Raw genomic sequence first — 26,463 nt, 5'->3', positions numbered from 1 at the left:
GAGGAGGAATCCCAGTTTTGGCCATGGTCCCCTGGAGGAGGAGGACAGTTCTCTCCCATAGGAAGGAAAGCCCAGAGCCCCAGTGCTGCAGGGGCAGAGGAGGAGCAGCCCTCAACATGCCAAGGTCAGCCAGACCTGTCAGGTGGTCCCCAGGAGGCCCAGCCAGCCAGAGCTGTTCCATGTTCCCTTGGTTTTGTGGGACCCCACAGTGTCACAATGCTCTCCTTGGTTCCATGAGGCCCTGCAGTGTCACAATGTTCCCTTTTCCTTCTGTAGTGTCACAATGGCCCCTCGGCTACACACACCCTCGCTGTGTCACAGTGGCTCCTCTGTGACACCACAGGCTCCACAAGGTCACCACGGGCCCTTGGTTCCTTGGGAACCCCGAGTTTCACAATGGTCGCCTTGATTCCATGGGGCAACACAGTGCACAGCCAGTATGGTAACCCAGCTCTCATTGGCTCAGCTGTCAATCAATCACAGAACAGCAGCTGCTGCCTACCCTGACTCTGATTGGACAAACAACTGGAAGTCCCACCCAAGGGGCGGGCCCATGGAGGCCCAGGGGGTTAAAAGCCGGAGCACGAGGCCAGCCCATGCTCTGATTGCTGCCTTCTCCTGGGGCTCCTGTGTGAGCGACGCTGGAACCCGAGCAGCTGGTACCTGTATGTGTGTCTTTCTACAGTTCTGCTGTCTTTGTGTTGTTCTCTCTTTCTTCTTCTTCTAATCCAGGTGACCTTTCCTGGGACATTTTTGGGTTAACCCTTATCATCTTAAGGGTTTAAAGGTTTCTATGTTAAATGAGGTTGATGAAGTTACTACTATGATAAGAGTTTTACGTTGAATTGAATGCTGTGGTAAACCCTTTGCCAAAGTTCCTTGATTGTCTGTATTTTGCCAGTAAAATTTTGTGTCACTCTGACCTCCCAGCTCAGTTGGTTACAGCGTGGTGCTCATCACAGAGGCTGTGGGTTCAATCCCTGTGTGGGCCATTCACTTTAGAGCTGGACTTGATGATTCTTGTGGGTCCTGTTATGAATGAAGTCCCATAAACAACAAAATTAAATTTTAGCAATAATTTTAAATTGAGATGAATACAAACACATACAAAGTAAATTTGGCAGTGGTTAACTAGGTCTGAAAAATGTTCTGATAAGGCATAAGCAAAACTGATCGGGGTACGGAGAAGAACCATCTCTCTCCTCACGTACAAAACAAAGTAATCCAAACTAAACTTCTGCATTATCTGCTAATACGTATTCATCAATGTTTCCCCTAAATTTCCTCCTACTTCCAATTGTTGAAATCTACATCACAATACTGCACAGCACATGCTCCACTTGTTGCTGGGGACCTTCTGTTATTTTTGTGGTCTTTTCTGGATGAAGTCTCCCCCTCTTCCTCACTGTTCTTTGAATGACCTTACAGGTGCCTGCTAAGGGGCCTTTTGCACTGGGATGAGCAAATGCTGCTGCAAGGCTGTTCTCAGCTGCTTTTGCTGCACATGTGCCTGAGGAATGCTCATTGCTTGAAATCTCAGGTGCTGTGTGGATGAAGGTGGAAGTACTGAAGGAGGAGCAGCTCTGCTGGGGGCCGAGTTGTTTTTTTCTTGGTAGGGTTTGGCATTTGTTTTCTACATTACCTTTCCCTGTCAGCTCTGGACAGAGCTCTGTCAGTGAATGTGACAAGTCTTGCCTGTGGCACTGTGGAGGTGGCCAAAGGGACCTTCCCGGAGCTGTGTGCACAGGAATGCACAGGAGGCCAGAGCTGGGCCGCTGCGTTGTGCTGCCGGGCCGCAGCTGTGGCCGCTGGCCTTGAGGCGTCTCCAGGGAGGGAAGGCTGGGCCTTCCATGGCCGTGGTGTCACAGAGAGCGCAAGGCTGGGGCTGCCCTGCTGCTGCGCCATCGCTGACAGCTCTGTCAGCACCTGGAGTGGACACAAAGGCTGAGGCAAAGGGTGAGAAGTGCAGAAGGGGCTTGGCTGGAGGGAGGCAGAGGGAGGATGGAGTGCAGGCAGTGGCAGGCTGGGCATCCCTGGGGGTGATGTCCAAAGGCTCCTGGAGCTGCAGCAGCCTTGGGGCTGTGAGCACTCCTTGGGGAGCCTGGTCAGTGGCCAAACCCCCTGTAGGGAAGAAGCTTTTGCTGGTCTGCAGCTGCCCAGCCCCAGGCCTTTGCTGGGGTGCTGTCCCTGCTCCCCCAAGGCCCAGGTGGGAGCTGGCCCAGCACCGGGGCTGGGAAGGAGCAGCAGCCCCCGGGCAGCTGTCAGCTGTGTGTGCTGGGCTGTGGCCCAGCCGAGCCAGGGCCTGCAGAGCTGCAGGGAAAGGTGCTGCCCCTGGCTGTGGGGCTGGCCAGGGCCATGGGGAAAAAATCAGCTTGCAGCTTGTGGCCCACAGCAGGCAGGAGCAGCAATTGCTGGCTCCAAGAGACTCTTGACAAGGGTGTGCAGGGAGAGCACACAGGGAAGGGCTTTGTGCTGCCCTGGGGGCAGGGTGAGATGGGCTCTGGAGATGGAATTGTAGCCTGGAAGGGCAGTGGGGCCATGGCACATGTTGGGCCGAGAAGCTGCAGCAGCCCCTGAATGCCTGGAAGGGTCCAAGGCCCAGTCCAAGGAAAGAAGGAGGGACGGGATGGGACGGGACAGCACGACACGGGGCAGAATGGCCCGTGGTGAGGTGTGGTGGGATAGGGGGAGGCGGGGTGGGGTGGGGATGGAACTGTGTGGGTGGGATGAATTTTGTGAGGGGTGAGGATTGGAAGTGGGGATGGGGTGGTTTGGGCTTTTGGAGTGTGGCAGGAACAGCAGGGGGCACTTTTGGGGATTCTCCTGGTGCTTTTAGTAATTTCTGAGCCTTGAAGTGTCTTCTGAGGGGTTGCAGTTAAATTGGGAAGGCTGAGGTAAAGGTGTGAAGCTGTAGAGAGCTGAGGGGAAGTGCCAGGGAATTTGGAAGGGTGAGGGCACTTAGTTCCAGGAAGGACGGATTGTGATAAATGAGTTTGTTTCATGCTAATTAAATTGTAAACATATTAATATTTTAGAAAATATTTGTTATAAAGCAATAAATGAAATAAAGGTTACAAGGACGATGGGCCCCTTTGCAGATGTTGCATGTGAAAAACAGAATACAGGATGTAGTTTTCAGATAAGCAGTATCCCAAAACAGAATCGGCCTTGAGATGAACAAAGAATTGATCTTGGGATGGACAAAGTTGGGACCATTTCAAGTGTAGGATCTGAAATTCCAGTTTTTATCTATGAAATGCAAGGCTAATTTTTTTGGAACATAATTCTTACTTACATAACACAAAGTTTAGGGTGCATGTGCAACCTGTGAGGTTAAGGACACTGAAGAAGAGGGGGAGACTTCATCTGGAAAAGACCATAGAAATAACAGAAGGCCCCCAGCAACAAGTGGAGCATGTGCTGTGCAGTATTGTGATGTAGATTTCAACAATTGGAAGTGGGAGGAAATTTACGGGAAACATTGATAAATACGTATTAGCAGATAACACATAAGTTTAGTTTGGATTACTTTGTTTTCTGCATGAGGAGGGAGATGGTCCCTCTCTGTACTCTGATCAGTTTTGCTTATGCCTTATCAGAATCTTTATCAGACCTAATTAACCACTGCCAAATTTACTTTGTATGTGCTTGTATTCCTCTCAATTTAAAATTACTGCTAAAATTTAATTTTGTTGTTTATGGGACTTCATTCATATCATTTTGGTGCCGAAACCTGGGAACTGCAGCCCTGGGGAAGAATGACTAGACTTGGGAAGAAGCTCCCCACCAGTTTTGAGGTGGTCCCGAGGTTAGACTGGACTCCCTTGGAGAAGGATAACGCATAAGCAAAAGAAGCTAGCGATAGGAGGTGCGCAAAAAGGCTCCCTAGGAATGCCATCTAAAGGTGAGAGTACCCATAAAACTCCTTTGTGCACAAAGATCCTTGTGAGAAAAGGAGACTCTTGCCATTAGTCCTGGCATCACTGGGGCAAGTAATCCTGCTGTGTTCAGAGGCCAAACAACGCCACAGAGAACAAATTCACCGTCTGCTGAGACACTGGGATCAGAGACTGACACTAGCAACAGAGGTGCAGAAAGAAATAGACCACTGGACTTGTGCTGGACATGGCCTGAGTTGTCACCCGTAGATTTGTATTATCTGTACAGTTTGTTTTAACTCATGGTGGAGAGTGACTAAAATACAAGAGGAGGAGAATCAACTGCTTTGTTTAACCTGCTTAGATTGCTTACATGATCAGCTTACAATAGCACGCTTTTTTAGTGATTTATAGGAACTTTTTAAAGTAATGGCAATAGAACCTTTAATGCAGCTGCTCAGCTAACAGAAGACAAAGACCAACAAGTCTTGGCAGTGCTGGCTTATGAACAGGCAAGAGAGCAAGTGCAACGTTTTATAATAGACAATTGCGTTATCATCGACACTTGTTGTGGAGAGGGAATTTGTGTAGCACACCACAGATTCATCCCTGCTGCAGGTTGACGTCGCCAGTGTGTCTACTGGTGGCGGAGACAATGTAGTAATTATCCCTGACATCAGAGTAAAAAGCAGATAATAAGCTAAATTTTATAATAGAATTTTTTTGGTATTGTTTTACCAAAATTGCTTGTAAACAGAAGTATTTGTTTCAGTATGGGTCTTATAGGAAAGAGTGTTAAAACATTGCCTGTGGTTGGCACATCTCCAACGCCTTTTAGTTAGCAAGAAAGAACTGTTAATTAATCAGGGAGAGAAAAAGGGACAGTGCCTCGAGATTGTAAGTATCCTGTGCCATAATCATTGTATCCAAGGGGTCAGAGCGGAGATTGGCTCAACAAAAATGGTTTCAGCAAAGAGGTTCCAGGACACAGACTGTGCTGCCAAGAAGATGAGTATCTCAGCCCTTGGCTGCAACCCAAGGGGCCTTGAGAGAGGTAGAGAGTCAGGACTCCTGAGATACATGGTCCTAACATGTATCGTGATACCCTTTGCATCTAGCAACCCCTGTGATAAATGCTACCAACTTGTATGGGATGACCACGATTTGATAACTGTTTTCACAGTACATCACTGTGTTGATGCCGAATGTTATAACCATACAAGTTTAGAAACTTGCCATAGAAATGGACAAGCCTGTTGGGAATTAATCTAGGATTAGGTGAATTGATGCCTTCCAGTCCAGACTGCTCCACAAAGGGAGAATTACTTTGTTTCCCGAAAAGAAGAGAATGGGGAGATTCAGAACAACAACAGCTGGACAAAAAACAGGAGAAAATTCTGAGAAGCCATATAACAAATTAAAGCAATGATACAGCTACAGAGATTTGCCGACCCTAAGTAAAAACCATTTTGTATATCTGATGCAAGAAACTGTTACAAAATTGGGTTTATCAAAGCGTTGGATTTGTGGGTGGACTCAAACAGCTGAAAGATGGCCGTGGAGGGTTGAAGGTCTAGCTTTTAAAACAGTTTTTAAGAGAGAATTTCATCCAAATTTCTAAGGAAATCAAATGACCTGGAGGGTGGACTTTAGGCTACCAGGTAATTGGAACGTTTTGCATAACTCGAGAAGGGAAGAACTATACCAAAAATGTGGGGCAACACCCCTGTAAATTTACCCTAATTGTAAATTCAAATGATAAAACTAAAACCTGGTGGCCAAACAAAACCAATGGGTATTGGGGAACAATGAGGACAAATGATTGCAAGTGGGACAATCGAACGAATCAGTGGTGGTATAATAGTTGTGGAGCTAACCCGTACCATTCCACAGAGAATATAGAACCCTATTGGAATCCACCAGACAATGTAAATGTAACTGGAACGTGGAAGGCTCCTGATGGGATATATTGGATTTGCAGATAGCAAGTATACAGTGAATTACCCCAGAAGTGGAAGGGGACTTATACTTTAGGAATTAACCAACCTTCCTTCTTCACCCTGCCATGGCCCAAGGGAAATCCGCTAGAGAGAGCCCCACTTGATAAAGCCATGAGCAATAACAAGACAAACCCAAACTTTTTGATAAGGAGCAGCCATAAATGGAATGAAAATGAATGGCCCGCTGGAAGGATCATAAACTATTATGATCTGACTACCTGGGATCCGACCTGGGATCAAAATAGTTCTAGGGAATGTAGAACTCTGAACTATCTCTTAAACCAACTGATAAAACTGCAAGTGGGGTTTTTAAACAAAATTGAAACTCAACAAAACATACACATGCTAGTGACAATACATCAAAATAGATTGGTTTTAGACTATTTAATGGCTGAAGAAGGAGGAGTTTGTGAAAAACACAACGCATCAAAATGCTGTCTCAAAATAGATAACAATGGAAAAGTGTTAATCAAAAGAAGTAAATATGTGCCTGTTCACAATGGGAACCTTTTTGGGGAAGTCTGGTGGTTTATACTAGCTGGACTCATTATTGGAAACGTTGCCTGTACCATGTTATATTGCCTGTGCTATGTAGACAGAAGGCATGGGAGATGTTAGAAAAATTAGAGGTGAGAAAATGTGAGAACCAGGATTATTGGGAATATAAAAGATGCCGAGATTCAGTTTATTAATAAAGAGCACGAATCAGTATGTTCAAAAAGAGAAGTGGGGGGATTGTTACAAATGGATTATGATTCATGCTAATGAAAATTGTAACTGTATCAATATTTTAGAAAATAACTGTGAAAAAGCAATAAGGGAAATCAGGTTACAAAGCAGATAGGCCCCTTTGCAGATGTTATATGTAAAAATAAGATGCAGGATGTAGTTTGAGATAAGTAATGTCCCAAGACAGAGTTAGCCTTGGAAAGGAACAGAGTTGGCTCAAGTTTTGTCCTTGGGATGGGCAGAATTGGAACGGATTCTAATCTTGTAGCTTTATTTATAGATTGCCAAATTCATTTTTGGAACATAATGCTTACTTACGTGGCACAAGGCTTAATATGCATGTGCAATCTGTAAAGTCGTTGGAAGGACAAGAGAGGAAGAGTAGATGTCTTCATCCCAGAAGACGACCAGAAGGAAACCAGAGACCCCTACCAAGGAGGGGAGCATCCACTGTGGGGCTATAGTGACGCAGATTTCAAGAATCAGAAATAGGAGAAGATGTACGGGAAGGTTTAATCCATATGCATTAGCCTATAGTATATAAACTCAAGATCGGATCATTTTGTGCGTGAGGAGGAAAATGGTCCCACTCCCTACCCTGATCGGTTTTGCTTATGCCTTATCAGAACCCTAATCTAAATAGGCTTGTATTCATCTACATTCATCTCAATACTATTATATTCATCTCAGTTAAAAATTGCTGCTAAAATTTAATTTGGAAGTTTTTGGGACCTTCATTTATAACGCTGCTCACAGGCAGAACAGACACTGCAGGCCCAGGAGAGCCAAAGGTGCCTTGTGACACTGCGGGGCCTGGTGTGACCAAGGGGACCAGAGTGACACTGTGAGACCACATGGAACCAAGGGGACCAGAGTGACACTGTGGGGCCACATGGAACCAAGGGGACCAGAGTGACACTGTGGGGCCACATGGAACCAAGGGGACCAGAGTGACACTGTGGGGCCACATGGAACCAAGGGGACCAGAGTGACACTGTGGGGCCTCATGGAACCCAAGGGGACCAGAGTGACACTGTGGGGCCACAGGGAACCAAGGGGACCAGAGTGACACTGAGGGGCCACAGGGAACCAAGGGTCACTTGTGCCACTGTAACCAAGGGTCCCACTCTGTCGTTGCAGGACCCCTTGGAACCAAGGGGCCATTGTGGCTCTGCAGGGCCTCATGGAACCAACTGGACCATAGCAACGCCTTGGGGTCTCATGGAACCAGGGTGAAATTGTGACATTGTGAGGTCCCAAGGAACCAAGCAGCCATTGTGACTCTTCATGGCCTCATGGAACCATGGAGACCATTCTGACACTGCAGGGACTCCTATAACCAAAGGTCCATTGTTTTCCTCTCCCTGGCACTGCAGAGTCCAGACTGTCCCTGCCCCAGCCCCAAAGAGCAGCAGAGTCAGGTCTGGCCCTGCAGCAGGAACTGGAGGCCAGGGGGGTCAGGGACACTGACTCTCTCTGCTTCCTGGAGATTTTCCTCCTGGAGGTGTTTCCCTGTGCCTGATCTCTCCCTGCCTGCACTCACAGACCCCAAATCTCTGTGCTCTCTCCTTGGCCCTACAGAATCCTGCTTGTTTGCAGGGCACTGGCTGGGGACAGGTTCTGTTTGCAGGTGGGACAAAGGACAGCTCAGACTAAGTCTGATGGGTCCTGATGCTGAGGGAACAAGATAATGCTTCAACTATGCAGAAAGCTGTAGCTTTGCAGAAAGAGTCACTTTGTAACAAGGCATGTGAATGAAGCACTTTTAGAAATGAGCAAATTTAGCAGAACAAGCTGTGTTGGTTTGGCACAGCCTGGTTTTTGGCAGCAGGGGCACCACACAGGTGGCTCCTGTGGGAATCTGCTGGAAGCTCCCACCCTGTCCAGCAGAGCCAAAGGCTGATGGCTCTGAGGGTGGACGTGCTGCTGGCCAAAACTGGGCCAGCGAGAGAGGCTGGTAACGCTTCTGTGATGACATAGCTAAGAAGAAAATCAAAACAAAGTCACAAGGGTTTTGCTGCTAGTCAGAGAAGAGGAGGAGGTGAGAACATGTGAGGGAAACAACACGGAGACACCAAGGCCATTGGAGAGGAGGGGGAGGAGGTGCTCCAGGCTCCAGAGCTGAGATTCCTCTGCAGGCTGTGGTGAAGAACTTGGGGAAGCAGCTGTGCCCCTGCAGCCCCTGGGGATCCACAGGGGACGCAGAGATCCAGTCCCTGTCAGAGGTGCCCATGCCAGAGTGGGTGGATGCGTGGAGGAGGCTGTGATCCAGTGGGAGACCCAGTGGAGAGAGGGGGCCCTGCTTCCAGGCTGGAGCAGCCTGTCCTTGGAGGGCTGCACCCCGTGGGCAGAGAGCCCCACCCCGCAGCAGTTTGGGAGGACACTGTGCCCGTGGGAGGGCACACGTTGCAGCAGGGGCAGTAGGGCTGCTGCTGGTGAGAGTGGACCCACACTGGGGCAGTTCACGGAGAACTGTCTCCCTTGGGAGGGGCCCCACGGCCTCACAGGGGAAGGACTCCTCTCCCAAAACAGCAGAAGAAAATCTCTTGATGAAATGAGAAAACTCTCATGCTCGTCTGATTCTGTTAGCAATAAAATTCACTTTGCAACCTCTGTTGAGCCTTTTTTGCATTGGAAATATTTCTCTTGGTCCTTACCTCACCCATGAAATATTTGTTAATATTTTTTTCCCTTCTCTGCCCAGCTGTGGAAGAAAAGGGTGAGGGAACAAGTGTTCTCTCATGGGTGCCTGGCATTGGGCCAGAGTCAAACCACGACATAAGCTAACTGCAAAAAGCTAACCCCTGGCTATTTGAGCAGGCAGTCTTATAGAGCATGTCCAGGAAGCTGGAGTAGTAATTTCAAGTTCAAGGAAGTTTTCTGAGCCTTCATCAAAACAATCACCAGCAGGCTGACAACCAACTCTTGCAGAGACCCTGCATGTGCTACAAGAGCTTACATAATCATGTGATTAGAAAATATGCTACAATATGAAGGTTAGGAAAGTATAATGTGACCATTACAAAAACCAAGTATAAAAGCTACTATTGTGTGAAAAATGGACAAGTGAGTTTGTGGTGGAGCTATCCCCCTCATTCCTGGTGTCAAATGAACAAATACCTGCTCTAAAGGCCTTATACTGTGGAGTATTGCTTTCTTGCCTAGTTTTCCAGGTTTTTGCCCACCTCATTGCCTGCAAAGTTTGACACAGGTACAGGAATTCCCACTTGCTGGGAGTAACTCTCTAATCCCCGGTTTTGAAAGCTTCCCCCAGCTGATGTCTAGATATAGATGATGGCAAAGTCTGAGGGTAACTGGTGCTTCACTTTCTTAATCATTATAGTCAATCTTCGGTAGTGATGATTGGGTGCATTGCTGAGCTTCTCCTTTTGTGATTCTTTGCAGTTTTGCATTAGAATAAATTACAGCATTACTGAACTTTGTGTCTGTGTCTTTAATGCTGACCCTACTCAGGGGCAGAACAGACACTGCAGCCCCAGAGAACCAAAGGTGCCTTGTGACACTGCAGAGCCTGGTGTGAGCAAGGGGACCAGAGTGACACTGTGGGGCCACATGGAACCAAGGGACTGCAGGGCCACATTGAAAGGAACAGGGCATATGCCTTTATTAATGTTCAGTTCTTTATTAAAGTGATCAGCTCTTTATTAAAGTCATCAGCAGGATTGCAAAGTTGAATCGGAGCTTTCCATGCTGCTGCAGCCATTCAAAGGAGCAGGTGCTGTCCCAGCTCATCATCCACTACAAACAGTAGATGCTGAGTCCTTGCTCCCATAGAGAACAGCTGGGAGTTCTCTCTGGTCAACCATCAGAAGGCATAACAGCAGCAGTCTGTCACTACTGTGTAGACCCAGCTCTTTGCCCTCAGGGAAAAACCTCGAGAGTTTCTCCATGTCTCCTTCAGTCACTTCAGCTGGCTGGTTCCCATTCCATCCAAACTCCTCAGAGGTCATGGTGAATCTTCAAACCAGGCCAGGGGGTGCATCCACTTCTTGCTCGGCCAGGACACTATCTAATTCTCCTCTGATGAATCCAGCTTCCTGTTCTGGGGTGCAGTTTCCCTAAAAAACCCTCCCAGGATCCACTGGGGTGGTTTTATTTGCATACACAAATGCATATGCATTGGTCCTGGTTGCAGCAGAGGTATTCCCACTGAAGGAGGTAGTTACAAAGAACAATAACTGGGTAATCAAGGCTGGAAGCACTTCTTTTCACTTTTTAATGAGGTAGGAAAGTGTTGCCAGGAACTTTTCTTCATGGCAGCTTCTCTCCCTACTCAAACTGCCTGGGGTGTGGGGGTTAAACAGGAAAAACCCCAATTCCTCCAAAAGGCTGGGCGATGGCACAAACCAGGAGGAGGGGGGCCGCACTCCCAGAGCTCTCCCAACATGCCAGTGCATGCTCCGTGTTCTCCCCCGGGAGGGGGGGGACGGAGCTGTCCCTCCACGGGGCTAGGAAAAAGACAGCCCAGCTTTGCTTTTTTTTTTTTTTTTTTTTTTTTTTTTAACCGGGAAACTTGTTTATACCATGGAGTGCTCTTGCTGTGTAACAATGGAGTTCTGGTTCCATGAGCTTTCATACTACCAACAACAGTCTCCTTGGTTCTGCAGTGTCACCATGGACCCTTTGTTCCATGAGGTCCCACAGTTTACCATGGTCACTTTGGGTAACCCTAATGGCCTCCTTGGTTCTACAAGGCCTTGCTGTGTCAGAATGGCCTCTTTGGTTCCACGAGGCCCCACATTGTCCCCATGGTCTCCTTGGATCCACACTGTCACAATGGACCTTTCATTCCATGCAGCCCTGGTGTGTCACAGTGGCCCCTTGGCTCCATGAGTTTCTGTACTATCAACAATGGTTCCATTGTTCAAACAAGGCCTTGCTGTGTCACAATGGACTCTTGGTTCCATGGAGCCTTTCTCTGTCACAATGGACTTTTGATTCCATAAGGTTCCAGAGTATCACAATGGTCTCCTTGGATCTGCAGTATCACAATGGACCATTGGTTCAATGTGGCCCTGCTGATTCAAGAGTATTTTGGTCCCATCAGGTTCCAAGTTGTCCCAATGGACTCCTTGATTCTGTGAGGCCCCACTGTCACCAAATCTCCAAAATATTAGAAAAGGTCTCCTTAACAGTCATTTCGTGTTTAAGAGGGCATAATTTCTTTAGGCTTGAAGTCCAACTCGTAACCTTCAGGTAACTGCTAATCTTACATGGAAATGTGATTCCAAAGGTGTTACTTCTCTACAGTCAGTACATGTGTATTACAATTTAGCCATTACCATAAAACCCACCCCAAGTTCCCAGATTCACTCCTTGTTTTCTCTCAGTGCACTCTAGAGCCAGATGTCTTCTTCTTCTCTTCCAGCCACCCCCACTGGGAAAGCAGGCCCTGCATGCCTTGTTCCTGTGCTTCAGGGTGAAGTACACAGCCACAGTAAAAATGGAATTAACCCTTTTGGTATCAAGGCCAAGGCTCTGTGTGCCCAGGCAGAGGCAGGCAGGACGCAGAGCTGTCAGCAAAGGAAGGGCCCAGCCAGGTGGGGCAGCCGGGGGATGACGACAGCCTGCAGGGACAGAGGCGCAGGGCATGGACACCGTAGCACAGCCTGGGCTGCACAGGGCACAGGCATGGGCAGCAGCTGAAAGGCCCTGACACAGCCAACTCCTGCAGCACTTGGGCCATGGCTGCTGGCCCTGGGCCTGAGGCATCAGGAGGGGACAAGTGACCCTTGCAGGCCTAGGGCCTCATTGCCTCCTTGTCCCTGCTCAGCAGCCTGGCAGGGGCCGCCCCATGGTGCTGCCCTTGGCATTGCACATCCCCACATCCCAGTGGCCCGGGAAGAGCCCTGAGCAAGGAGGGAGGGACAGGATCTGCCTTGGCAGGGGCTGGGGCTCAGGCCTTGGCCCTTGGCATTCCTGAAACACATCCAGGTTTGCTCAGCATCAGAGACACCTTTGCCTTGTTTGTGCCCACCTGTCATCACTGCCTGCAACGTTCTTTAGCTGGAACATGGGGATACTTACTCAGTTGTGTCTCTTGTGGGACACATTAAAACTTCTAAAAACTTTGGGGTTTCAATTTAACTTTGAGTTCTCAAAAAGTTTTCCAACAGTCTCTCAGGGACTGAGTCTTCTGTGAAAAATATCAAAGCCGCCAGAGGCTCATTAAATCTTTGTGCTGTGTCTGTGCTGCTGAGCTGGGCTGGGCTCCTGGCACAGAGGCAGCTCCTGGAAACCAAGAAAAGATTTAAAAAGCCATTTCTCCTGAGGAGCAGCTCCTCTCCCAGCCCAGCAGGGCTGAGGGCACTGCCTGCAGGTACCTGAGAGGAATGAAGCAGACAGAGGCTCCAAGAAACTGGGAGGAAAATTCTGAGCTTCTTCATGGAGAAATGTTCCCCACTTCTGACAGGGTAAGTCTGTGGCTGCAGGGATCTCCTCAAGCTGAGCCAGGACAGCACTGAGGTGACTGTAAGGATGGCTCTGCTGCCCTTGCTGCTTTGGGGGAGGATGTGCTCCAGAGCGGGGCTGCCCTGGGCACTGTCAGAGGGACAGGGCAGGACGGCTCCTGCTGCCAGGGACAGCTGCAGGGGCTGAAGCTGGGGCTGCAGCCAGGGCTGCCCAGGGCTGTGGTGCAGAGCAGGTGCTGCAGCCCTGAGGGCTCTTGGCCAGCCCTGGGCATCTGCCACCTGCCAGGGGCAGCTCTCAGCCTGCCTGGGAGCTCCCATGGATGCTGGTGGGGAGCTGTGGGTGCAAGGAGTGGCTCCTGCTAGGGCAGCTCCTGCTGCTGTGGAGATGGTGCTGTGTGGGCCAGGGCTGCTCAGAGCTCCAGCTCATTTCCAGCTCATGTGTGAGGGGACTTTTCATGAGCACATTCAGGGCAGGAGTTTCCTGCTTGAGTCTCTGCTTTCCTGAATCTGTGCTCCCACCTTTCCCTGGCTCAGCTTGGTGGGAATTGAAAGTTAGCTTTGCTGGGTAGAGGCTGAGGCTTTTAAAGCAACACACTGGGGTTTCCTGGGAACTGAAAAAAAGTGCCTGCACCCCCCAGCCTCCAGATCCATCCAGCATCCCCTTTCCATGGTGCCCAGGCCTGGGGGAGCTGTTCTTTAACCCCTGCAGCCCTGAACAGCTGCAGGGCAGAGCTGGCCCAGGGCTGGGCTGGGCTCTGGCAGCACTGGCAGGGAAGGAGCCCGGGGCCACAGGAACAGCTCGGGCTGGGACAGCTCCAGCAGCAGAGCCCTGGGCAGGGAGGGAGGGAGGCAGTGCTGAGGGAAGCCCTGCTGCAGGGCAGATGTGGCACCTGCCGGCCCTGCCCTGCAGGGCAGACACTGCCCTGAGCAGCACAGCTCTGCTGTCCCCTCCCAGCCAGCACAGCCCTCAGCCCGGGGGCTCGGGGCCCTCAGTGCCCTCCTGGGCTGGCAGAGCAGCAGCAGAGATGAAGGGCATCTCTCCTGCCATGTGCCCATTCCCTGCTGACCAGGGCCTGAGGGCCACTGTCCTGCACTGCTGCTGCCTGGCAGGGGCTGTGCAGGGCTGGCCAGGGAAAGGCTTTTCCTCAGGGCCTGCCTCTCTCTCTCCTTGCCTTGCCCAGGTGCTCCTGGCATTGCTGAGGGGCTCTCTGGGAATGGCAGTTCCAGCTGCAGGCTCAGGCCCAGCCCTGGGGCTCCTCCTGTGCAGGCTGAGCACAGCAATGGGGTGTCCCAGCTCCCTCTGCCCCGGGGAGCTCTGGGCAGGTCAGGCTGGCAGGCTGGGAATGAGCTGACTCTCCTCCAGCAGTGCCTTGGACAGGAGCCTTGGTGTGTCCTGGGGATGCCATCCAAGCTGTGAGCTGCCTCCAGGGGACACTAGGGGACAGGAGTGTCCTTGGCCAGGAGTGGGGCTGAGACTCTGAAAAAGGATGAGCTACTTTGCTCTGCTGTGGCCCCTCTGCTCTCAGCTGTGTCAGGCTGATTTTCAGGGGAACACAGTGACTGTCCTTAATCTCAGAAACGGCAGCTTGGGACAGATGGAGGGACAGAGTAGCTCCCATCACCCTTCACTGAATTCCAGCCAATGCTCTCGCACTGCACAGTTCTCTCTGATCTCCCTCGGCACAACAGAAAACCCTCTCAAAATTCCTTTGGCCATCACGGTTCCTCAGCCCTGTAAAAGGAGATACTGCCAAGCTCGTCTGCCTCAGGAGCAGTTTGGGCTGATGAATTCTAACCCCAGAACCGGCCCCTGTCCCTGTTCCCATGACCCCACTGCTGCAGAGCAGAGCTGACCCCTCTGTGTCCATGGGCAGAGCCCCTGCTTGTCACAGAAGTGGGGCCAGATCCCAGCAGAGCTGTAGTCACAGGGCTGAAAGAAGGGCTCTGAAAAAAGGAAAAATGGGTGGCACAGAGTGACAGGGGCAGGGCTGGGAGAAAGTGGTTGGGCATTGCTCAGGAAAGTCTCCTCTGAGTTGTCACTGTCTCCTCCTTCAACAGGACTCCATGCCCAGAGTGAAGAAATGTCCAACAGCAGCTCCATCAGCCACTTCCTCCTGCTGCCATTGGCACACACGCGGCAGCTGCAGCTCCTGCACTTCTGCCTCTTCCTGGCCATCTCCCTGGCTGCCCTCCTGGCCAACGGCCTCATCATCAGCGCCGTAGCCTGCGGCCACCTCCTGCACAGCCCCATGTTCTTCTTCCTGCTCAACCTGGCCCTCAGCGACCTGGGCTCCATCCTCACCACTGTCCCCAAAGCCATGCACAATTCCCTCTGGGACACCAGGAACATCTCCTATGAAGGATGTGTTGCACAGGTGTTTTTCTTTCTGTTCTTTATATCAGCAGAGTATTATCTCCTGACCGTGATGTGCTACGACCGCTACGTGTCCATCTGCAAACCCCTGCACTACGGGACCCTCCTGGGCAGCAGAGCTTGTGCCCACATGGCAGCAGCTGCCTGGGCCAGTGCCTTTCTCACTGCTCTGCTGCTCACAGCCAATACATTTTCCGTGCCCCTGTGCCATGGTAATGCCCTGGGCCAGTTCTTCTGTGAAATCCCACACATCCTCAAGCTCACCTGCTCCAAATCCTACCTCAGAGAATTTGGGATTACAGTGGTTTCTGCCAGTTTGTCATGTGGTTGTTTTGTATTCATTGTTTTCTCTTATGTACAGATCTTCAGGGCTGTGCTGAGGATCCCCTCTGAGCAGGGACGGCACAAAGCCTTTTCCACCTGCCTCCCTCACCTGGCTGTGGTTTCCCTGTTCATCAGCACTATCATGTTTGCCTACCTGAAGCCCCCCTTCATCTCCTCCCCATCCCTGGATCTGCCACTGTCAGTTCTGTACTCGATGGTGCCACCAACCCTGAACCCCCTCATCTACAGCCTGAGGAACCAGGAGCTCAAGGCTGCAGTGAGGACACTGATCACTGGACAATTTCAGAAACATTTAATGGCTGGCAAATTTCTGTAAATAAGTTGTAATAAAGGTTGCCTTTGATACTTCCTCCTGATTTCGTTTTGGAGGTTCTTTTTCTGTGTTTTACTTTTTTAGTATTGTCCACAAGGAAAGTCATTGTTTGTGTCCTTTCTGATGTTGTTTCTCTCCACCTTTGCTATGGCTAAAGACTTTTTCAATGAGGGGCTGTGCTCTCAGTTACTTTAAACCAACCTAAGAATCTCTCAGGAGAGTTATTTGCAGATATCCCCCTTTTGTTCCCTTCTGTGTGGCTGCAGCAGCAATGTCTGTGTGCAGAGCTGGGGCAGATCAGTGCTGGCACAGCAGCTGTGCCCAGCAGCAGCAGCACTTGGTGTTGCCAGTGCTGCTGCCGTGGCCCTGCCCCACTGCCCTCCTGGCCCTGCTGTTGCTGTAGGGCCTGAGTGCTCTCGGGGCCGGGCACAGGGCTGGGGGTGGCAGTGCCGGGGCTGCAGCAGGGACAGGCCATGGGCACTGCTGGGGCAGCGCTGACGCCTCAGGCCAGGGCCTGGGGGCTGCAGGCTCCTTGCCCAGGCTCTCTCCACAACACGGCCAGGCCAATGCTCAGCACAGAAAAGCCCCGTCAGCAGCCCCAGGCTGGCCGTGGGCAGGCTGGGGGCAAACAGCATGGCTGGGGCTCTGCAAGGTCCCTGGGGGAGACGGGAAGGAGCAGCAGAGCAGGGGCTGATCCATCCCCACTGCGCTGGACACCCCAGGGCAGCGTCCCAGAGCGTCCTCATGCACCTGCCAACAACATCCCCCCTCTGCAGCCCTGGCCTCTCCCCCAGCTCACACAGGTGCTGCATCCTTGCAGGCACAGACACGGCAGCACTGCCTCAGGAGCCCCTGTTTGCACTGCCCAGAGCAGGCGTGAGCACCCCCATGTGTTGGTGTGGGGAGATGAACCTGAGTGAGCACAAATGCCATCAGCCCCTGGGGCCAGCAAGGGCTGGGGGACAGGAGGGAAACAGGAGGTTTGTGGTGGCCTCTGAAGTCAGCCAGAAAGTTTGTTCCCATGAGCTGTGAGTTTTCTGTGCCACTGCAGACGTTGTTGCTCAGATCCAAGGCTCCCAAATTGCCCTAAACATTTCCTTTGCTTCTCCTTATTGACGATTGATAGAGAGACAGGAAGACTGATTCAGTGATCAGAATTCGATTTTACTCAAATTTTCCAAAAGCTTATATACAATTTCAGGAAGGTTAATAATTTTCCACTACAATAATCACATTAAAGATCATACAGACAACTCATACATTTTTCATTATCCTTTGCTTGCAGAAGTTATACTGAATTTTCCTCTCTTCCCGTAAGCAGGTTTAATCCCATCTTCTGTAATCTTCAAAACTCTCTTTGTTCCTGCCATGGCATCTTGGTTATCAAAGCAACTAAGCTTATCAAGTCTGACTCTGTCTTGTGTATCCGCACATCTCCCCCTACTGTATCAACCAAAAACACGTCTTTAATCACCTTAATAATTCATCTCTCTGCACGTTGAAGCAAGCAAGGTATCATAACTAATACAATTATTATTAAAATCATTACATGCATTCCTATGCTAAGAAAATCTTTTAGCCAACATGGCAAACCACAGCCACTAAACAGATTATCTAGCCAAGATCCAGATTCTACCTATAGTTTAAACACACTATCCTTTAGCTATTGTATGCTTTTATTGATAGATTCTGAATGACCAGAAAGATTCATACAACACATTCCATTGAAATCTTCACATCCATGCCCTTAAGCCAGGAGGAGGTTTTGCAAAGTAGCATGCCTTACACTGTCAACATCTATTAATAAATTTGATAAAATGGAGCTGGTGGCATTTGTCTGCTTTGCCAGCCAGCAGGCCACCTTATTTCATTGACTTAAGGCCTTTTTTGCAGCCAGTCCTGGCTAAAGCAAAGAGGCCAAATTCATCTGGGTCACAGACCACAAAGACAATTCATCATTGCAGCATTCATCAAATGCACGCAGACTGTGCCTTATTCTGCAGGGATATTTGTGCTGTATGATCATGGACACATTAGGTGTTAGCACAGTCAGTCATCCCAAACTACAGGGACCTCCCTTTATGTGCAAAGGGGAAGGCAGCCCAGGCCTGACCTCCACAAACCAGAAACATTCCTGATGGCAGCCACAGTGGGGCGTTACTGGATTTAGAAGGGCTGCCAGAAGTGTAATGGCACCAAAAGGTCTGATTCTTATACACAGGATAGTAGGCGGAAACATCCGAAGCTTTAGACTGATTTTTTCCTGTGTAACCAAAATTAACACAAAAATCCATTTTTACAGAACCCAGGAGTTCTAATTCTTGCGGCTCCAAGGGTGTTACAGGAAGGTGAGGAGTCCACTGATGCCAGGTATCAACGGGATTTGAGCTCTTGTGACAGTTGTTCCAAAGACCCTTCATTTGCCTCCCCATCGCTGCAGAAGGACAGGGGGGAAGGGGGCTGAGACCATAGATACCCCCAACTCAGTTCTCCTGGCTTGGCACAGGCTGAGTAGAAACCTGCCAAAGTCCTGCAGGTGGCTGAGTAGAAACCTGCCAAAGTCCTGCAGAGGTGCCCACTGGCCCATGGGAAGAGCAATGGACCCGTCACGGGTGCCTGGCTGTGTTTGCTGCTGGCTGAACCGGCTGTGCTGTACCGATCTGTGCCCTCAACGGAGCAAGGAGACCGTACTGCTCACGAGATCTACCACCCCTCCTGGCGAGCTGCCCCTCACCTTGAACAGGACTATAAGAAGCCCCCACAACTTTACCACCTCTGAGATCTCCCCGATGGACAAGACGGATCTATTGGTGCATGTCACGAGGACTCGCGTGTCCCGTTGGTAACTACAACCCACTCTTTTTCTCCTTTCTCTCTTCTCTCTTTTTCTCTCCTTTTTCCTCTATCACACATTGATTGTGGGTATCAATAAAGGATACATTGATTTTTGGCTAAAACTGAGTTCTCTCTGCCTCTTTTTGCACTTTGAAATCAAAACGAACCATCACGACCCTTAAACGGATCATGACATTAAATTGGCATCACGGACATGATCTCAGGACCCATAATGTTGTAATTACAAAAGAATGCAAAAATGAACCCACTGACTGTTGTCATAATCTTATCTTAACCAAAACAATTGATGTATCATGTAGTTTGCATAATAACTTGGCAAACAAGTTAGATCTGAAAGGCTTAGCTCATAAATTTAGAATAAACGCTAAAGCTAAGCCTATATTGAGTACAGCAGCCACATCGGTTGTAGCAGTCACATCCCGAAAGGTAGAAAGAACTGAGAGTACTCCTAACCATTTAGTCACACCCCAAATAGCAGAAGGGACTAAGAGCACCTCTAATCACTCAATCACACCCCAAGGGGTAGAGGGGACTGACAGCACCCTCAGCCATTCAGTCACTTCCCAAGGGGTAGAGGGGACTGACAGCACCCTCAGCCATTCAGTCACTTCCCAAGGGGCAGAGGGCACTGATAGCTCCCCTGACCCATTTGACATTGAATGGCCTTGGTCCCAGGCTTTTACTCATTTCACTGGATCCATGGGAAATGTGAAGGGCCTGAACTTATCAACTGTTGTTATGCATGAGAATCAGATGTACACTAGGTGGGAATGGGAGCACCCAGAGAGGATGTGGCAACTGCAAGGGATAGTAGGAGAAGGAGTTAGTGTAGGATGCAGGATGATTAATGGAACCACCCAAGACAAGGCAATCCAAATTACTGTTTCAACAGACCAGGCAAATAAGCATGAAAGGGTTTGGACGTCCCCTAGTGTACAGGATTGCTGGTATAACTTTACATTAACACAAACTGTGCAGGTAGTTTGCCTTTGGGCCCATGATGATGAAGGGCTTTCTTTTAAGTTTAAAATAAATGCCATAGCCCAACCTGTTACAGTCAGTAGTAACACTCAAGCACAACCACCAGTTGTATTAAGCACGAGAATCTTTAATATTAGACCATATATAATCAGGAAAAGAGGCCAACAACAAATATTGTTCAATCCGGCATGGTCTCTCAAACAAGTTAAATTATTGATGCAAACTAATGTCTCAGAAATTCAGCCTGCTTGTTCACCTTTCCTGCAAACTTCTTTTGAAGGATGGATGACATGGTTGGGAAGGCACAGCCCCCCTGAGAGACGCATGCCAAGAGACATTACCAGTGCTGTGGGAACAGGATTGGGAATCAGAGGTACTAATGAACAAATTGGCTGCCTTAGCCAGAGATCTGACCAAATTACAGCACCCTTTACAGTCATCTTTATTGGCCTTGGGGTCGACTCAGTGGCTATTATCAAACATATTACCAAACAGGGAAAAGATAAATGTGAATGACCACAAATTGATAATTGATGCATTTGGTGTTACTCAAAACAATGTCTCTCTGGCTCTCAGCTGTGTCCAGGCTCAATTGTCGATGCAGTCAGTGGCTGTCTTGATTATAAGAGAAGATGAAGAAAGTATTTTTCGTACTGAAATTTGAAAAATAAGTTGGGATAATGCCAATGATTTTGGAAGAGATTTCCAATCCTGGTGGAACTTAATGAATTTCACTTACAACTCAGTAACAAACAGAGCTACAGCTTTTGTATTAACTATCAGCAATGCTTCAGTGTATTCAATATTCCCCATCATTGCATTAGGACTGAACCACAATGGAGCTACTCTCTGTCTTCTCGAGCACAGGGAGTGGGCCCGCCAAGTCAGTGAAAAATGGCAAACTGTTAACTTAGAGTCCTGATTGTCCAAGAACAACAAGGGTTTATGTGTGAAAGTAATGAAATTGTAGCTCGAGACATCTGTTTAGACACAGAACAGAATATCTGTCACTTTGAAATGCGTCCTAATGAGACTTCTGAAACAGTTCTTGTGTATATAGGCAATGGATGTGCATGCTCTAGGACTGCTTGTGATGTAGTAGGCATAGAAATTGTTATATTAGAAACTAAGAACCATTCGAATTTTTGTGTTTGTAACTTTAACAAAATCACAGCCTGTGATTTTTCCTATTCAGCTCCAGTTACGTCTTATCAGCTTCTACAATCTAATGACACACTAGTCCACAAGCTATGGCCTGCCCAGATTGGGATGAACCTCACTTTAACAAAGCAATTCTTGCTTCACCAAGATTTAATTAGGATTTTAGAGAACATTAAGAAAAATGGACAAAAGACTTTGATAACTGTCCATCACAATGTCGAAGAAATCCACCGTGTTCTGGAAAGAGTAAAGCGAGATGCTGAGCACAGGTGGATGGATACTCTCTTTGGGTGGTCCCCCACAGCTAAGGGTGTCCTGAATAATTTGTCTCATCCCATCGTTGTTCTTTTGACTTTAGTTTTGATTGGCTTTGTTTTGTCAGCAATCTCATTCTTTATGAATTGGAGTGTGATGAAACAGCTGAAACAGTTAACCTCTGTGATGTATGCACACAATTTAGTGCACATACCCCCTCCTATAGATGTACTTAGAGATGTTGACACAAGACAAACTTTACAAGTAGGCCATAGCCACGGACTGTGAAATGGATTTTGCCTAAGTAAGGTAAAGAAATCTTAGAGATACATATTTTTAAGCTAATTATGTATTTTTATTTTGTGTGATTTGCTATGATCCCTTTTAAAATTTGTTCATGTTATTTGAAAATTGTTTTACAATGATTTCTGTTTTGTTATTTGAAATAGTTTTAATTAATATTACCATAATCTTTTTATGTGAAAAAATTATTTTATGACTTTTGCCTTGAATATTTAAAAATTGTCTTAATTAGTATTATCATGATTTTGTTTTGAATTAATATTGTTAAGATTTTGTCCTGATTATTTGAATTTGTGAATCATTTATCATTATGATTTGTTTAAGAATTTTATTAATCAATATTGATTATTATTGGAATTCATTTTGAAGTATTATCATTGTGATTTGTTTTGAGATTTTTAATAATCAATACTAATCACAGTTCTACATCTCTTGTTTTCCCTTCTTCTCCCTTTATTCTCTTGTTCTCTCTCTCTCTCCCCTGTCTCTGTTTTCCGGTGTATGCTACTGACAATGAGTCCTGAAAACTTCAGAACAACGCAACGAACTTGGCTGGTGGAGCTCTCCTGACGACAATCGTGAGCCACAGGGTGGTGTAAGAGTCAGTCTGAAAATCCCTCATCTGCCTCACGACTGTCAGAGGCTGAGACCCCCACGGACCCTGGGCTGCAGCACAGGAGTTCTGGCCTGATTGAGGTGGGACCCAGGTTTCTCCCTGCAGGTGCATCCATTGGACCGAGACGCCTCCTCAGAGACCTGTGCAGGAACAATGAGGGGCTGTTACGGTTCCTGGGCCGTGTTTGCTCTGACTGACTGTGCTGTACCTGCTGCAGAGCCCAGCCTGCCCTGTTCCCTCACTGTGGGAGAAAACCTGCGGTGCTCGTGAGGTCTCTCCCTCCTCCTTGGCCTGTTGCCCCTCGCCTTGAAAAAGAATTATAATAATCACCCTGAGAAGGAGAGCCTCTGAGGCCTCCCCAATGGACAAGACGGATCTATTGGCACACCACGAGGACTGCAAAGGCGGTCTATTGGCTCCAGCATCACGAGGACTCTGCTGTTGGTAGCTGTGACCCCCCTTTTCCTCTTTTCTCTCTCTCTTTCTTTCCCTTCTCTTCTATTGCATATTGTGTGTATCAATAAACATACATTTATTTTACTTGAACTAAGTTCTCTTTGCCTCTTTTTGCACTTTGAAATCAAAACGAACCATCATGACCGTCCATCGGATCGTGACAGTTGCCTAAGATAAAGAAATGCAAAGTCATGGTGACTGGACCAAGTAACCCCTCTCCTGCCTTTGGACCCTTTCTTATCTCCCTGTAAGACAATAGGTCACTTTTACCCTGACTCATACCATTGGACCATTTCTCTAAACCTTTACACCTTATATAAACCCCATGATTGCCCAGTTCAGAAGAAGAGCTGTCCCTGAAACCCTTTGCAGAGGATGCCAATAAAGACTCATCTGTGGAACCTCATACAGCGCTTCTCCTCTCTCTCCCTGCGTCTGCCAGAGGCGCTTAGCAAGCTCATGAGCTGAAAATCAGTCAGAGCTGAACTTGCTAAGAGCTGAAATCACTTAGAAATGAGCTTGCTAAGTATTGCCTCTGCCTGGGAGCTTTGCCTGAGGTACTTGGACAGGAGGTACTTGGACAGGAGGTACTTAGCGGTACCCTCTACTCAGGAATACCTATGGCAGGTGGGATCAGACTGATCCTGAAGCCCCACGAAGGATGAAAACCTGGATGTGTTTCCCTATGGCAGGTGGGATCAGACTGATCCTGAAGCCCCACGAAGGATGAAAACCTGGATGTGTTTCAGGAATGCCAAGGGCCAAGGCCTGAGCCCCAGCCCCTGCCAAGGCAGATCCTGTCCCTCCCTCCTTGCTCAGGGCTCTTCCCGGGCCACTGGGATGTGGGGATGTGCAATGCCAAGGGCAGCACCATGGGGCGGCCCCTGCCAGGCTGCTGAGCAGGGACAAGGAGGCAATGAGGCCCCAGGCCTGCAAGGGTCACTTGTCCCCTCCTGATGCCTCAGGCCCAGGCCCAGCAGCCATGGCCCAAGTGCTGCAGGAGTTGGCTGTGTCAGGGCCTTGCAGCTGCTGCCCATGCCTGTGCCCTGTGCAGCCCAGGCTGTGCTACGGTGTCCATGCCCTGCGCCTCTGTCCCTGCAGGCTGTCGTCATCCCCCGGCTGCCCCACCTGGCTGGGCCCTTCCTTTGCTGACAGCTCTGCGTCCTGCCTGCCTCTGCCTGGGCACACAGAGCCTTGGGCTGCTCCAGACTCCTGCTGGGGAATGTGTTGCACCATAGCCCTGCCCTGGCAGGGAAATTCCTTTCTCCTTGTGTCCAATCTGGGCCTCTCCAGCTGCCCTTTGCATTAATTCATTTTTCTCTGGCTGTTTTCCACTAGGTGAAAAGGATCCACCATTTCTGAAACCACTCTTTAAACACTCTCATGGCTCTCCTCCACTGTCCTCAGCCTCCAAAGGATGCACGGAGCACAGAGCTCCATTGTCGCTATGTAGTGCTCATGTGCCTGAGGCCTTCAAACCCCACCCTGGGAGATCTCTGGGCACTCTCCAAGGTGTTTGCAATTAAAAATATTCTGCTCATATTCTAGGAAAATCAACAGAGGGCAGGGCCAGGCCAACCTATGTGTCCTGGCTGGTCTTGTCTGGGAGCAATCCTTGGATGTATGGAATTTGGGAGGCCAAATCCTAATTTTTGCCATGTTCCCTGGACAAGAAGGTTGGTTCTTTTCCATAGAGGGAAGGAACAGAGCCCAAATTTTTCAGGGGCAGATGAGAGGTGACCACCAGAGGCCAAGGCCAGCTAGAGCTTGCAGGGTTTTTTTTTCTGGGATCTACCCCTGCATATAGGAAATTTTGTAGGAATAGTACCAATTTTGACAATGGACATCTAAAAAGATGGGTGGTTGTTTTCCATAGCAAGGAAAGCTCAGAGCCCCAGGGCTCCAGCAGCTGAGGAAAGGCTGCCCTTGACATTCCAACATCAGCCAGACCTGTCAGGTGGCCCCTGGGAGGCCAAGCCAGCCAGACCTGTTCCATGTTCCCTCGGTTCCAGGAGGCCCCACAGTGTCCCAATGGTCCCTTGCTTCCATGAGGCCCTGAGGTGTCACAATGTCCCCTTGGTCACACGGGGCCCTGAAGGCTCTGAATGGTCTCCATGGTTCCATAAGGCCCCACAGAGTCACAGTGGTCTCTGGGTTCCATGGAGCCCCGCTGTGTCACCGTGGCCCCTTGGTTTCATGGGGTCCAGGGGTGCCACAAGGATCCCCTTGGTTCCATGAGGTCCCCACAGTGTCCCTGTGATCTCCACAGCAAGGAAAGAACCCAGCCCCAGGGTGGCAGGGGCAGTCACCAGAGGCCAAGGCCAGCCAGACTTGACAGTACTGAGAGATTTTGCCTGGGAGCAACCCTGGGGTATACAGAATTTCAGAGGTGGAATCCCAATTTCAGACATGGACACCCAGAGGAGAAGAATGGGTTTTTTGAATGGCAAGGAAGTATGGAGCACTGGTGTTTCAGGGCCAGATGAAAGGCGGCCTTCAGAGGCCTAGGCCAGCCAGACCTCTCTGTCCTGGTAGCTTTTGTCTGAAAGAAACCCTTGGATATAGGGAATTTTGAAGGTGGAATCCCAGTTTCAACAATTTCTACATAGATAAGAGTGACGGTTCTTTTCTATAGGAAGGAAAGCTCAGAGCCCAAGTGATTCAAAGGCAGAAGAGGAGAGAGCTGGCTCCTGGGAGGCCAAGCCAGGCAGCTTGGCCTGTTTGTCCTGGCAGCTTTTGTCATGGAGGAATCCTTGGACAGATGGAATTTTGGAGGAGGAATCTCAGTTTTGACCATGGACACTTTGAGAAGAAAGACAGTTCTTTTCCATTAGAAGGAAAGCACAGAGCCCCAGTGTTTCAGAAGCAGGTGAGAGGGACACCCAAGCGGCCAAGGGCAGCCAGACTTGTGTGCTCTGGCAGCTTTCTCTTGGGAGCAATTCTTGGATGTAAGGAATTTTAGAGGTGGAATCCCAATTTCAGCTATGGACACCTAGTCAATATGGATTTTTTTTCCTATAAGAAAAAACCGTGGTCCAAGCATTTTTGGAAGAAGATGAGAGGTGGCCACCCTTAGGCCGAGCCAGCCGGTGTCTCTAGTGGCACCTTTCATCTAGGGGCTGTCCTTGGACACAGGGCATTTTGGAGGTGAAATGTCAATTTTGGCTGTGGTTGCCTGGACAAGAAGAAGAGTTCTCTTCAGTAGGAAGGAAAGCACAGAGCCCCAGTGTTTCCCAGGCACATGAGTGTCAGCCCCAAGGAAGCCAAGGCCAGACAGACTTGTCAGTCCTGGCAGCTTTTGTCTGAGGGGTACCCTTGGATATAGGGAACTCTGGAGGCAGATTCCCAATTTTGACCATGGGTGCCTGGTCGAGATGGATGTTTTTTTCCCATAAGAAAGAAAAGCATATGGTTCCAGTTTCTCAAAGGCAGATGAGAGGTGGCCCCCGGTGGCCACGGCTGCCAGATCTGTCTGTCCTGACAGATTTCATCTGGGAACAATCTTTGCACATCAGGAAATTTGGAGGAGGAATCCCAGTTTTGGCCATGGGCCCCTGGAGGAGAAGGACAGTTCTCTCCCATAGGAAGGAAAGCCCAGAGCCCCAGTGCTCCAGGGGCAGAGGAGGAGCAGCCCTCAACATGCCAAGGTCAGCCAGACCTGTCAGGTGGTCCCCAGGAGGCCCAGCCAGCCAGACCTGTTCCATATTTCCTTGGTTTTGTGGAACCCCACAGTGTCACAATGCTCTCCTTGGTTCCATGAGGCCC

General features: G+C 49.2%; 2 protein-coding genes across 2 annotated transcripts in view; one reads left to right on the top strand and one right to left on the bottom strand.

Moving 5' to 3' along the window:
- The window catches only part of LOC134562336 (zinc finger protein 664-like), a 455,591-nt gene that overhangs the window by 422,271 nt on the left and 6,857 nt on the right, over positions 1 to 26,463 (bottom strand).
- LOC134562268 (olfactory receptor 14J1-like) lies at positions 15,085 to 16,073 on the top strand. Its single transcript, XM_063419657.1, has one exon. It carries the CDS (start codon positions 15,120 to 15,122, stop codon positions 16,071 to 16,073), a length of 954 nt encoding a protein of 317 aa, XP_063275727.1. The 5' UTR covers positions 15,085 to 15,119.

This window comes from Prinia subflava, chromosome 27 (genome assembly GCF_021018805.1).
Source record: "Prinia subflava isolate CZ2003 ecotype Zambia chromosome 27, Cam_Psub_1.2, whole genome shotgun sequence".
Classification (NCBI taxonomy): domain Eukaryota; kingdom Metazoa; phylum Chordata; class Aves; order Passeriformes; family Cisticolidae; genus Prinia; species Prinia subflava.
Note: the sequence above shows the minus strand (reverse complement) of the source record. Positions and strands in the feature narration are given on the sequence as shown.

Excerpts from the sequence above, each read along its gene's own strand:
- LOC134562268 (XM_063419657.1), top strand. The coding sequence starts at position 15,120 with ATGTCCAACAGCAGCTCCATCAGCCACTTCCTCCTGCTGCCATTGGCA.